Source organism: Trichechus manatus, unplaced genomic scaffold, assembly GCF_000243295.1.
Source record: "Trichechus manatus latirostris isolate Lorelei unplaced genomic scaffold, TriManLat1.0 scaffold00193, whole genome shotgun sequence".
Taxonomy (NCBI): Eukaryota; Metazoa; Chordata; class Mammalia; order Sirenia; family Trichechidae; genus Trichechus; species Trichechus manatus.
The window spans coordinates 4,188,574-4,203,127 of NW_004444129.1; the positions used below are offsets into that span (position 1 = coordinate 4,188,574).

Sequence of the window (14,554 nt, forward strand, 5' to 3'; positions counted from 1 at the left end):
CCGCGGCGCGAGGGGCGCGCGGCCACGAGGAAGTGTAGTTTCTTACAGGGCTGAATTGAAACAACTTCAGCTGTTTGCTTTTAGGATGTCTCGCCGCAAGCAAGCGAAACCGAGATCCCTCAAAGGTAAGGAGGACCCCCCCCCCGTCTTCCTCCCCCATCCGTGAGTGTCACTGTGGGTAGCGGAGCGAGGGCTGCGTGGCCGCGAGGCGTGTGCGCGCGTGAGTGTGAGTGTGAGTGCGGGGGCGCGCGCGCTCCCCTCCCCTGTTTATCCCCCAGGTGGAGTGAGGGTGATGTGTCGGGGCGGGGGGGTAATACGGGAGGAGGATCCCCAACTGGGGCGGCGGTAGAAAGTGGGCAAGGAAGGAAAACGAAAAAAAAAAAATCATCTGGAGGGGGAGACAAAAAAATCCCCGTCTGAGAGCCACATCTGGGCTGGAGGAAAAGTTTCTGTCCTGTGTTTTCGCGAAGAATAAATATGCAAAATCGTGTGATGCTTCTTTTTTTCTTTCTTTGGAAGAAGAAAAAAGTCATCACGGAGAGGGGGGAGGAACCCCTGCTAATTACAAACGTGGCCCGGGTGCCGGCCGAGCCAGGGCGAGGATACCGCCGCCGCCTCCGCGCCCGCGCCCCGCTCGGTCGCCCGCGCGCAGCCGTGTAAACAAGCACCCGGCCCCGCCGACGCGGGGAGTCCGCCCGCTGGCCCGAGCTCGGCTCCCCTCACAGGGCTCGGGCCCGACAGTCACCGTCTTCGCGGTTCCGAGAAAGTTGACCGCCCCTCACCCTTACTTCTCCCTGCCACCTGGCCCGTTGCCTCCTTTATTTCGCTTTTCGTGACGGGGCTCGCTCCTGCTGACTGCGCTGAGAGGGAAGTTTGCGCGGGGGGATTTTGGGGCGCACTAGTTGGCTGCGGTGGGGGCGGGGGCCCTGAAGTTATTGATCTGGTGGCTGTGGTGGAATGTGGCGGGGAGAGTCACGTGGCGGCTTCCTCCTCCTCCTCGGTCGCCTCCTCCTCCACCTTCCCGAGCCTCCTCCGGGGAAACCGGGGGCGGCGGCCGCCGGGAGCCGGGAGGTCCGGAGCTGCGAGGCCGAGAGCGGGGAGGGCCGGCGGGCCGAGGGCGAATGGCGGAGAGTGAGGACCCGTGGAGGTGCCGGCAGGCCGGGCACAGGCTAGGGGCGAGGGACAGTGGGGAAGCTGGAGGCAGCGCAGGCACCGCGACCCCGGAGGCGGAGGACAAAGGGCGGCTTGTGCGCCCGGCGGGGCCGACAGGGTCCCGCCGAGGTCTGCGCGGCTCAGCCCCGCCCTCTGGTCCCCGGCGGTGCAGCATCCTCTTCCTCGTCTGCGTCCCGGTCCCGGCCCCGCCACCCGCTCCCGCTCCTCACTGCTCCGCTCCTGCCATCCGGTCTCCGGACTCCGCCGGGCCGGGAGGAGGAGTGGGCAGATCCGCCCGGGGCCCTAGTCCGCGCCCGGGCCCGCAGACAGGCGCCTCTCTCCTCCTGGCCAGTGGCCGCTGTCTGTTTATGAACTCGATTAACGGAGCCTTCACCGCACACACAAAGCCCTTTCTTCTCCTGGGAAGGGACAGAGTGGGGGAAGGCCTCGCATATTGAAAAGCTTTCTTTTTTTCCTGAGGTACAGGAGAAGTTTTAGTCCGAAGACGAGGTGAATCACTGACATGTGTCTCCACAGTTTTTGTGGTAATTTACGTTCACGTGGAGCACACATTTTATGGGGAAGCTTCGACCAAGGATCTGAAAGATTCAAGTGTTGCTAGTAGAAAAAATAAACGCTACAGGCGTGTGAGGGTGTCGGGGTAACAGTGGACGACGCTCGGGTTGGGGGAACTTGCCTTGAGACTTCGCTTCCTTAGAAGTAACGTTTAGCGAAGTACCAGGAGAAACCTTGTTCTAGTCAGCTGTAAGGAAGAACTTCCTGAGTTTAATACGATAGCGCTTCGTGTCAATCCAGTTTAAAGGGCTCCAAAAGCCTTTTGAAGTATCGTGAAGAAATTTGAGAGGCTTTTTTATTTTTTAAAAAGTTTACTGAAGTTTGGACAATTGGTAGTTTTGCTCCTCCGCAGCTTCTGAGCATTCTGCTCACCTGCCTTTGGTATGAATTCACAGCGAAAGTTCTGTTGATTTTGAGTGCGTGTGTTTCCCGTGCTTCCTAAGGAGGATTTATTCTCATGCACGTAGGGTTTTATGGAAGTGAAGCCCTCAGTTGGCGGTATTCGAAGTGCAATCTTAGATAAGTCGGACTGCAAAATAGCTGAAACAGGGACCTGTGCAGTTCTTAGGTTAATGAGCAAAAATGTCAAGTGAAAATGAGCAACGAAGGAATTTTATTCTTTTGTTACATTGTCATATTGTTAAAATATTCGGATATCTGCTCTATGGAAACACAGCATTTGTGTTTCAGTTGCCAAGCTCTAAATAAAATATTGACATTAAAAACAAAGATTTACCTTCCATTTTTTGTGTGGGTGCGGAACACTGTGGTGTTGTCTTCTATCAGCTGCTTGGAGGACTCCCAGAAGAGCGAGTGGCCTCAGGTGGGCTGGCTGGGCTTTGGGGGTGAGAAGCTGAAGACAATAAGAATAGTACAGCCCTCTTGAAGAGCCGGTTTGTTTTTCTTCAGGGTATGCATTTGCCTGGAAAAATGCGTAGTTTAGATGAGCTATATAAAATGAGTAATTGTGATAATAGTAACTGTTTTGAAGAAGTAGAATGGCATTCTGGGTGACTCTTGTTAAATACCTAGTCTATTCTTCAGTATTTTGATTTCCCTGTGCCCTTCTGGAAGGGTCTCCATTTTTCAAAATGTGTTTTAAGAATGTTCTAAGTTTGTGGATTCTGTCCATTGTATTGTTCAGAAGGATCACATTTGGATCACAGAAAAGCCAGACAGGTAATATTATGACAAATATTCTGGCACAAAAATAATAAGCAATTAGTAACACTGGATCATTTCAGCAGGTATAGAAAGGCAGCCTTGATTTAAGTTTAAGAACTGATGAATAGTTTTGTAATTAGGAGATACAAATTTTGATTTTATTAGATTTCAAAACCTTGTTGATTATAAGGCAGCTTGAAAAATGCTTTGGAAACCATGAAAATGCCATGTGCCCTTCTTAAATAAAACATGAAGTTCTGCAATCAATTTCCAACTTGTCTCTACATACATTCTTTTTTTTTTTTTTAACAAACAAGGTTGAAAAGATATTTCTGATATGGCTGTCACTTTTGATACTGTAATTTGAAACTCGTATCTCAGGGGAGTAGTTTACATAAGGTAGGTAAAAACATTAAAACAAAATGACAGTTAAGTTTGGAGTTTTTATTTTCAACAAATGCTTAAAAATAACAGCTACCGGGAAAATTCTACTAATAGTTGAATTTATTTTGTGAATTCTCATAAGTTTAGTGCTTTGAGTCAGTAATTGTATTGACTTCTTCTTAAGAATTGTGCAGGGCTTTTGTTTGCAGCAAACTTTAGTCTAATTGCCCTAGTAGCACACCTCCCAAGAGTGGATGCCAGCTTTCTGGCCACAGTGGAGCATGCCCTTCTTAGTCTGGCTGCTTCCTCCAATATGCATTAAAACTGTTAAACACCAAAAAGATTCATTTTTCTCTTTGTGGTAACTGAGAAATCTATTTTGAAACACACAACTCCTTCTCAAAGCCCTAGCCTCAAAATTCTACCAGCATGCATATAAAGTCAAGAAACTTGTTCTCTTCTATGCTATCAATGTTCAGAGTAACTCTTTGTTTATAATGAAACAGAGAGGCAAAGCCAGTATTTAGAGAAATGGATGGACAGACAATAGAGTCACCCCTTCTGCCCCATTTGTGTTATTTGGACATTTGTCTCAATTCCTGAGAGCAGATGTAGTTTTTGAGTAGATTACCAGACTGAAAATAGTTCTGCTGTCAGGTTGTTTTTAGAGGCAGCAAATCAGTTGCATCAAATTGGTCAATTGTGACCTATTTCTTTTTTTCTTGCTTGGTTTTTTATTCTATTGTGGTGCTCCTCTGATGGAAGTTTCTCAGCCATTTTACCTGATAATAAACATTTTTTGAAATTTGCTCAAAAAAAGCAGTGTAAGAAGGAAAAAGTGGTCCACTACATAAAGGTGTGACATACTCAGTATGAGCCAAGTTATAAAGCTGGGAAGGAGAGAGGGGAGCACTCAGTCATTTAAATGGCCAAGTTAAACACAAGACACAGTTAGGGTATCTGGAGCCTCAGGTGTTCATAAACCCATACCAGGGACCTCTAGAGAGGAATGGGGTAACCAGGAAGAAAGAGAGCCCCAAATGTGCCTGGTTTAATTTGGCGGCGACAGCATCTAACCTTTTGTAACTTGGCACATTTTGAAGTTATCACACTTGAAACTGACCTTTTTCCCATTTACTTTCTTTTGTACTTATAAAGGTTTTTTTTTCTTTCTTTTTTAAGGAGAAGTAATTTGTTTAGAAATATAATGAAGTGGCAAAATTCAGCTCTCAATTTAAAAAAGAAATGTAACTCATAGAATTTGAATGAAAAGGAAATGGATTTTAAGTCTATAACCTTCAAAAGTCAGAAAACCTGTGTATTAGGCTGTATTCTCTAGTGGACAAGCTCTAGAAATTGTGTGTGTTAAAAAGTCACCATAGGGAGCTTGTACTGGCCCCCAAATTTAATAGAAACATTACATTCTCTAGTCCTTATTTAAATACATTTTTTCTGTTTTTTTTTTTTCAGAGTCAAAATTTGTTTTCTTATGAGTAGACAGGTGATTTACAACAACAACAACAAAAAGAGTGAGTGGTTCTCAGTACCCTCACCTCTAGAGATGCAGTTTTGATTTTGGAAATGATGCCATGGCAAGGAAAAAAAGCCTTGAATTTTGTGTGAAAAGACAGTATAATTTTTTAACTAAAAGTTGTAATATGGCTTTTCCCTCAAAATTCTTTTTAGATAGGTTAAACATGACCCCCTTTTTTATAGTTAGATGAATTAAATTTTATTTAATATTAAGATACATTGTCAGGATTTTAAGGGCAGAATGCTCTATTAATTGTGCGCCACACAAGCAGTGTATGCTTTTACTTTGGGATGTGGACGCTAAAAAGCCTGTTTACTTGAAGCACTGCAAATGCTCCGTGTTTGACATTCATACCCCTTTCAGACTGTTCAGTTGTACTTCTGTTCATCTATCAACCAGTGACTGTTTCTTCCCTCCACACCTCTAAATTATACTGACTAGATGTTGAAGTCATTAAATTGATTATAGTCCAATCAGTAGACAATCCGACATAAACAAAAACAGCAATTACAGTTGGCAAGAATCCCACGAGTGCTAGTCAAAGTTCCAGAGCTGATGGTCCAGTGAGTCTTTTCCAAAACGCTGGGTTTCATGATTTTAGCAGTTCTGGCAGCATCTTAAAGGGAGGGCACAGAAATTCATAAGATTCCACTTGGCGTTAAAAACAAAAACATCTGTTTGATGCATGAGTAGATTGTTGGCTTTTATTCATCCAGCCCAAAATGGACAAAAAATAGGATATTGAACATAAAAGGATACATGTAAAAATGAAATTACGAAGGGATTTGAGATTAGCAGCTTTTTATAAAGCAAGCTGTTGTTAATTTTTCTATTTTTTTTTGTTTTCCCAGAGTAGTCCCATGTCCCTTAAAATCCATTGTAGTTATTGACAATAGTGACGTCTGATGGTGATGACAAAATTTTTCAACTTTTTGCTTCCAGTAATTATATTTAGTTCTTTTTACTTGCTTATTTGGGTCAGTGTAAGTCTTGGATATTTGTAGGAGATTTCATTTTACAGGAACGTTTGTTCCCCGTTTATTTTTAAGGAAGGCTGTTGGTGGGAGTTGGCTGGTCTGGTAAATTCGAGTGAAGCACTTGTTGACACAAGTTGAAATTTATTGTTAAGTATACTTGCTTGACTCTTCATTTTGATGTAAAACCATGCAATGAGGAGAAAGAGGTTTTGATAGTAGAAAAGAGCAGTTGTACCAAGATCAATTAAGAATTTTATAACGCCTGTTTTTCCTATTACAATGCTTTATTAATTCATCTCACATAGATTTTACATTGCTGGTTTGATGTCATTAATTCTGTTGCCATAGAATACATTCATTATGGCTGGAGTTAATTTATGCCATGTTCAGATTTTAGTTATTTTTAAGAGAAAATAATTTCAAGACTTGGAACACTTGTATCATGTATTAACAGCCTTATGGATTGTTAAAAATGTAAATATTGTCATTGAGTAATATGTTAAAGAATGCTTTTGAATTGAATGAGATTTTGATATGCAGGCTGATATTCTAAGTCAAACCTCTGGCTAAGTATTTTCCCATAAGTATTTGATTTTTTTCTCCACTGACTCCTGTTGTGCTGTCAAAGGTTAAAGTTAGTTCTGTAGGGGGGATACATGCAACTTTCTAATCCCATTTCAATTAAATTTGAAATATATTCCTGTTTTTTGTTTAGGGATTACGTGGTGCACTAGCTAGGATTGCATATACCTTGTTTGTTGTAATGAAAGAGTACATGTCTGATTTAAAATATGTTCTGCAACAGTGTTATTACAAAGCAATTAAAACGTAAACATTAAAGTTAACATTAGTAGATTTAAATACTCTGTTATAGTATTAATCAAATAGTATAAGGAAAGCTTTTAAATGGTTTAAATAATTGTGCAACTCTTGGCATAAAAGCCTGACACAAGATAAATCTTTGAAAACTAAGTAGAATCATGGCTTTTTTTTTTTTTTTTTTTTTAACTTTAGGCAGCTTGGGCTTTTAGCATGCATCACATTCCACCTCTACTATAAGTAATTATGCCAGTTTAGTAGTTATTAGAGATGAAGGAAATTCAGTAAGATACGAATTCTTTAAAACTTCAGTAGCTTCAGTTTTAGCAGGAGTAATGATCAAGAAGCAGTTATCCAGCTGCCTGAGGACCCTGCCACAGCTACAAGGACTGGGCTGATCTTAGGGGTATCGTTATTATGGCAGCATACGCTACAGTTAGCATTTCTACTCTATGTATCTGATTTCAGAGGTTCATAATTTGGTCATTAAAAAAAAAAAAACCCCAGACTCAAATATGACTTGTCTAGAAACCCCCCTTTCTTGGAATATTAAAAAAAAAAAAAAGGATGAAAGCGTACATTTAAAAATTACTATTGTTGGACACCACATATTTTAATTTCATGGGATAGTAAATACTTTGAAAAATCCTGAAAATAAAAAAATATATACGAGTGTGTCGATTACTTGTGCGTGTGTGGGGCGTGTGTACGTTTTAAGTCTTTTTATCAAATGCAGATAACTTACCTTGGAAGGCACATACTATGCATGCATAAATGTAGCACTCCGAAGCTGAGTAAGGTCAAGTGAGTTATAAACAGATTGACATTCTGAGTACATCATTTTCATAATAATGAAGGTTTTTGGAATTACATTTTGGAATTTTGATTACAATTATTTTATATATATATGAAATTGAAAGGTCACAACACTAAATTAACACAACGTAGAATGAGATATACGTATGTATATTACACACACATATAAATTCCCTCTAACATTCTATATGAAATACATTTTTATTTAGCAAATCCCTGTGTTAATCACTTAAGAAAAAAAAAAAGATCAGATTGAATAGGTTTTTGCCCAATAAAAATTAGTATTCTTGTAAGGAATATAATTTCCTCTTAGAAACTAAAATCATTTTGTGGTTGGGTGTCATCATTTCTCTATTTTTATTACCTTCTACTTTCTCGGAGCCCTGGTGGTGCAGTGGTTAAGAGCTCGGCTGCTAACCAAAAGGTTGGCAGTTCAAATCCACCAGCCGCTCCTTGGAAACACTATGGGGCAGTTCTGCTCTGTCTTTTAAGGTCACTGTAAGTCAGAATCGACTCAGCAGCAACGAGTTTGGTTTTTTTGGTTTTCTACTTTCTCATAATTGGCTTTTTCCAAAATTTCTTACTGCATCAATACAGTCTGAGAGGTATATCCAGGTGAGCACTGATTTACCTGACAGGGACAAAGGAGATACTTGGCTCTCAATCTCATTGAGTACAAACAGTCCTGTATATCCATATACGTAATACCTTTGTGAAAACCTTTACAGAGGTGAGCAGTCCACAAGGTGAGCTATAAATTTCTGTATTACTGGGGGTTCTGTAGCCAGAAATCTTTAAAAAAAAAAAAAATATGTTTTAAACTGTTTAAGTCTTTAGAAACTATTTTCAGCATTTCACATATGGTCTTTAATACTATTCTTTGCCTTCCCAGTAAAACCAGATTAGGTCCAATAAGTGCCTGAATAAGACTAAATATTACTCTTAGCATTCCTAGTGATTTAGCTTGTCTGAATTGTTTTAAGTTTATTAGACGTATGTTTTTTAATCACTGTCTCAGCACTTTGTCTTCAACTGATTTTTGTACATTAAAAAGGCAAAATGCAATAAAGTATTTACAAACCCTGCTCTACCAAGTACCAGCAAAACAAAAACAACTGTTGGCTGGAAGGTAGTGCCGTCACATATTAGCTTGAAGGCTGCATTTGTTGACTGATGTATGGAACTGAAGTTGGTGTATGTAGGGTGGTTTAGGGCTGTCAGTGTGCAATAGACAAAGTTAAATGTACTTTTGGGTGCCTGAGGCAAGGGTTAAGAAGAAATGAGGACTCGAGGGAATGCATATTAATTCCTGGGAAGAGTTGAGAAGAAAAAAGAAACAATTAGTTTTGGTCATAAGTATTGTGACTTGGGTATTAGCGCTGGTGGGGAGATGGTTGCAGAGTGGAAAGAGCCCCGGGGTAAGCTCTGATTTGCTGTGTGGACTTTTTGGCAGGCCACTGAGCCTCTGTTCTCTAGGATTCAGATTTCCTGTCTTTAAAATGAGGGGACTTATTTCATCATTTAACAAGTTGCTTTTTTATCCCAGTGCCTATTTTGTCGCAGACACTGTGCTATGTTCTGAGGATTCAGTTGTGAACAAAACATACATGAGTCTTGCTCTTATGAAGTTTATCGTATAGAAGACTAGATGAACTTTTAAATCCCTTCCATTGCTTTTTAATTTTGGGAAAGGAGATAAGTATGTATAGTATATTAACTTTTTTAGTGAGTTGGGTGAGTTGAATAAGTTAGATAAAATGAATTCAAAATCATTTTTGGCACCAAAAGTTTGGTGAGTTGTATACTTTTTAAGAATGGTGAGCTATGTTCTCTCTTGTAATTTAAAGGTAAATGTGTCCACTTGAACTGAAACTACTAAGTGCAAAGATACAGCACTGATTACAGCCCTTATGGACTTAGGCAATTGATGCTGCAGTATCTTTTACCCTTCCTAAAAGTTCTGGATGACATTTTTGAAAGTTAACTGCGTAATAATGAAGTTAATTAAATTTTTTAGATTTTCAAAGAACTTATGACACCCTTTAAGATAATTGGAGACTCTTGGAGAATGTGTATGATATTCATGTTAAAAACCAACAAAACTAACCTTCAGTTAGGAATCCCTGCTGCACAAAATTGAGGTGAAACAAGTCACAAGGAAATCATTCCATTAAATATTTAGGAATAGAATACTAGAGGATGAAGCAGGTTGGTGTTGAAAAATCCACAGCTCAGGCTTGATTATTTTTCCCCTGGGAGATAGGTGAATGCTTTGGAATAAGCGTTTATAGAATCATGGGTCTTAAGTGTAAGATAATTTAGGCATAATGATACTGGGTGTCTTGATGGTCTTCATGTTCAAAGATGTGAGTGCTGAATGAATGGTGATGGTTGAGTGTAACTGACCGAAGAAAAAGATGATCAACATGAAATCCCTTTTGCCTCCTCCAACATCATGTAGGTCATTTACATAAGTATTGCATCATTATACAAAATTTTTAATCTTCAAAATAAAGCCATTACATGATAATAACACTATATTATAGCTCCTGTTCAATGTAACCTGTTTTTATACTTGCTAATTTGCATATTTAGAACCCAGTATGAGTGTGATGGGCTGGCAGACCTCTGGGGTGGATTCCTAGCTCTGTGTCTGCCTTTGTGTCCCTCAGGTTAGGAGGGGACTTAGCCTAGCCTAGTGCCTGACTTAAAGTAAGGTGCTCAATTAACATCTGTGGAATCAAAATCATTTCATTTCTTACTGGTCGAAGGAAGGTATTTACTTCTGAATTCTCTTCTGACATCCTAGAATTTTCATATTGAGACATTGTAATTATTGCAAGTTGACCAATAATTCATATTAATGGGGCAAGCATCCCTTTAAATTATAAACTTGATTGAGTTGCAGCAGATGGAACAAAATCACAGGCTGGCCAAAATCTCTCAGTACAGATTTGATGGTCTTTCTACTGTGATTTCTTGTTGAGACCCGCTATTTAGGGAGCTTATATAGAAGGACGTGTGCGTTATACGTGGAACCTTTCTCAGGGTCTTTATAAGGAATCTGGCTCAGTCTAAGCCCTGGAATCACCACAGAGCAGTTTGCAGCTTCTAGATGTGAGCTTTGGACCAGTGACCAGTTCACCTCAGTAGGGTTTTCTCATGTCTCCCGGGGAGCAGCTCTGACCCCAGCAGGTGCTTTGGTCTAGAAATTGTAATGTATGTGTGAACATGTGACCAACTCTGTATTTGCTCGGGTCTCAGGTGGGTTTTTGCAGTGGGATGGCTGTGAACCCATAGCAGTACAAATGTTTGAGCCAAAGTGAAAGTCTGTTGCTTTAAAAATTGTTGTTGTTAGCTGCCATCTAGTCAGTCTTCAACTCATGGAGACCCCATGCACAACTGAACACCTCCCAGCCTTTTTCCACCCATGTGATAGGTTGTGGGCTAGAGCGTTGTGATCCATAGGGTTTTCACTGACTGATTTTCTGAAGTAGAGCACCAGGCTTACTAGGTGTTCCTTGTCTGTCTTAGTCTGGAAGCACCACTGAAACCTGTTTCACGTCATAGAAGAAGATCCCAGAAGAAGCATTTTCCACTGACGGGTGGTGGCTGCGCATGAAGTGCATTGGCCGAGAATCAAACCTGGGTCTCCCACATGGAAGGCGAGAATTCTGCCACTGAACCACCACTGCCCCCGTTGCTTTAAGGACAGGCATTTTATTTTAGTTTGACTTACACTGGCTAGTCATCTTCAGTTCCTGTTCATTCATTTCCATATGCTGGTACTATTTCCAGGTACTTCCCAAACCTTTAAAAATTTTCATGGTTTCCCTTTGAACCTCTTCTGTGTTTAGTTTTGTATAATAATATAGTCTTGAGTACTCTTTGTCTTTTAAGATTGACTTTACCTTTTCTGTGAGGCCTTTTCTGACCCACCCAAGTTAAAATGACCTATTTCTTACCCTTACTATAATCCTTATATTATAGCAGTTGTAGCACCGAGTTTATTTACTGGTTTGTCTGTAAGCCCTCTGAAAGCAGGGTTTGGGGTCCCTTTTCTTTGAGCCTCCAAAGCGTAATGCAATAGATGGTTAACAAACAAATATACAAATGAATGTGTTAACTCATTCATGTGCTTAATCTACAAATACTTTACTGCATACCATCATTTACTAATCTAGGAGTGCTAGGAGTTGCGGTGTTAGGAAGGAGATAGATATGGTCTGTATTCTCATGGAGTCAGAGTCACATTAAATAAACAATTGAATGTTGTTCTTACTAGCTGCGTCAGCCCCCGACTTTGGTGACTTATGCGCCATCCCTGTGATCGGTTGCGGATCGGACCGTTTTGATCCGTAGGAGCTTCATTGGCTGATTTTGGGAGGTAGATTGCCAGGCCTTTCTTCCAAACAATTAAATAGATACAAGTAACTTACAGTCAGTGCTGTGAATGGCAAAGCACTGAACATTTAACAGGGTTATCAGTGAAGTGATGGAAGGATCCTAGAAGAAGCACTTTCAGACTGAGCCTGAAGTTTAACATTTTTTTAAATGAAAAATATTGAACATTTCATGCAGTCCACAGAAATTTTATTGCAAGTCAGTTATGTGACAGGTGACAGAGATACAGGGAGGAATAAGTTAGACCCACTTGCTCGTGGGTTTCATTGAGTTAACACCCTAGGAATCCTAGACACGTTTAGACCATTCTTTGTGACCCTCATGGTGTTTAACTCCAGATTTGTATGCACTTTGTTTTTCCAACAATAGTGTACTTTCAATTTATATAAGTGGTTCCCATTTTATAGTATCTGCAGAAGGCTGACGTGTACAAAAGGAGCCCTGGTGGCGCAGTGGTTAATCGCCTAGCTGCTAACTGAAAGGTTAGTAGTTTGAACCCACCAGCCGCTCTATGGGAAAAAGATGTGGCAGTCTGCTTCCGTAAAGATTACAGCCTTGGAAACCTTATGGGGGATGGTTCTACTCTGTCCTGTAGGGTAACTATGAGTTGGAATCGAATTGACATCAGTGGATTTGGTTTTGGTTGTTGTTAACATGTAGAAATTCTGGCTACCTTTTGTTCATGGGCCTGCTTTCCCCAGTCTGACTGTCTATAACTATATCCATTAAGTTTTTCATCACCTACATCTATTTACTCTTCCAAATATCTGAATTTTTAAAAATCCTTATACTGCATCAAAGTACTGGTTAAACGCTCTTATTTTGGTATCATAGTGCAACTTAACAACTATGTTCTCTATTTCATTGCGTAGATACTTATGAAAATATATACCAATCATATAATATATTTCTGCTTATGATCTTTGCAAATTCCTAGTACAGTTTTCATATCAAGGAGTTGGCTGTTAGTTGCCATTGGGTCATTCCTGTGCTATCTTTACAATTGTTGATATGCTGAAGTCCATTTTTGCAGCCCTTGTGTATTTTGAGTGCCTTCTGACCTAGAGTGCTTGTCTTCCAACACTATATTGGACAGTATTCTGTTGTGATCCATAGAGTTAATTTTTGGAAGTAGATTGCCTAGTCTTTCTTCCTAGTCTGTCTTCGTCTCAAAGCTCCACTGAGACCTGTCCCCCATGGATGACCTTGCTGGTGTTTGAAGTACTGGTGGCATAGCTTCCAGCATCATAGTAACATGCCAGCCAGCAAAGTATGACAGACTGAGAGATGGGTGTTAGATCAAGGAGTTTATTAAAATCTGACAATGCAAGAATAATCCAGTAATATATTTTGTAATTGAAAATTTATGTAAGAAAACTGTTTGTGGTTACAAAAGCAGTAATCTCTCTACCACCTTTTTTTTTTTTTTCCACTTTTCAAGTCGTATTTCCTAGACATTTTCAACTTTCGCTCTCCTTGACTGCATTATTCACAAAGCCAAGAAAATAGTCTATGAGGAGAAGTTTGAAACTACGTATAACCACCCTTTCTACCATCCACGTAACTCTCCACACCAGGTCACAGTGAGATGCATCCATACCTTGGAGAGGCTAATACTGTGCTGCCCCTTCCAGCTCGTTATCTGTTCCACAGTTATTTAGAGAGAATGAGGATAGATGGTGGAAATGTACTCTGGCAGCTAACTGGACCCTTTTCCTTAGCAATGTATACATGTGGGTATCTTTTCTTTTCCCAAATGAAAGTGGGAGCTATCTGTGTTGTCCCCATCCCTAGATATATTTTCCTAGCAATCCCTCTGCATCAGCACTTAGAATCCTTCTTCCTACAACTCTGCAGTATCCATTGTGTGATGTACTGTCATTCATTTAGCCCTTCCCCACTGGTGGCCCTCAGGTGGTTTCCACTTAACTTGTGTGTTTTACTATTTACAAATGCTGCTTCAGTGAGCATCTCTATACATGCATTCTTGCTGACGTGTGATTATATCTATGGGATATGTTCCTAAGAATGCAATGGCTGGTGAAGAAGAATGCACATTTACAACGTTGATAGATGTCGCTAGTGTGCCCTCCACAGAGGTTACACCAGTTCTCACTGTAGGTAGCAGCAGGGTTAGAGTGTGCCTGGGTTTGAATACTTTATCTTTGCTAATGTGACTTGTGAAAAAACAAACCAGTATTTCATTGACATTTTAATTAGTATTTCTGTAATTATGAGGTAGATGAAGCATCTTTTCATATGTTTATAAACCATTTGTATTTATTTGTTTGCGCACTGCCTTTTCATTTCCTTTGCTCTTTTATTTTGGTTTGAAAGAACAGCTCATATTATTTAGAAAATTAGTCTTTTATCTGATTTAATATATTGCAGATATTTCCCCCAGTTTGTGTTTTGACTTTGTGGGTGGTAATTTTTTTTTCCTTTAGCCATGCAGAAGTTATTCTTTTCAGAACATTATTTCAGAACATCATTCTTTTCATTTTTGTTAGTCCTTTCCATTACAGCTCATGAGTTTTGTGTTTGTCATAGAAAGGTCTTTTCTAATCATTTTTTTAGCTTATTTCTACCCCATTACACTAATTGCAAGGTCCCTAGGTGACATAAACAGCTAACCTAACCTAAAGGTCTGCAATTCGAACCCACCCAGCAGCTCTGCAGAACATAGGCCTGGCGATCTGCTTCCATAAAGATTGCAGCCAGGAATACC

At 40.4% G+C, this 14,554-nt stretch overlaps 1 protein-coding gene across 2 annotated transcripts in view; it reads left to right on the forward strand.

The window, feature by feature from the left end:
* Positions 1-14,554, forward strand: part of ZNF521 (zinc finger protein 521) — a 313,858-nt gene that overhangs the window by 1,129 nt on the left and 298,175 nt on the right. Inside the window, exon 2 of one of the 2 annotated variants that reach the window (XR_001121543.2) lies at positions 85-125. Coding sequence is in view for 1 of the 2 variants with exons in the window: in XM_004387768.1 (XP_004387825.1) it covers positions 86-125 (40 nt within the window). In the remaining variant the exon portion in view is untranslated. Of the gene's footprint in view, positions 1-38; positions 126-14,554 lie in introns of both variants that reach the window. The other variant, XM_004387768.1, reaches the window with a different exon arrangement.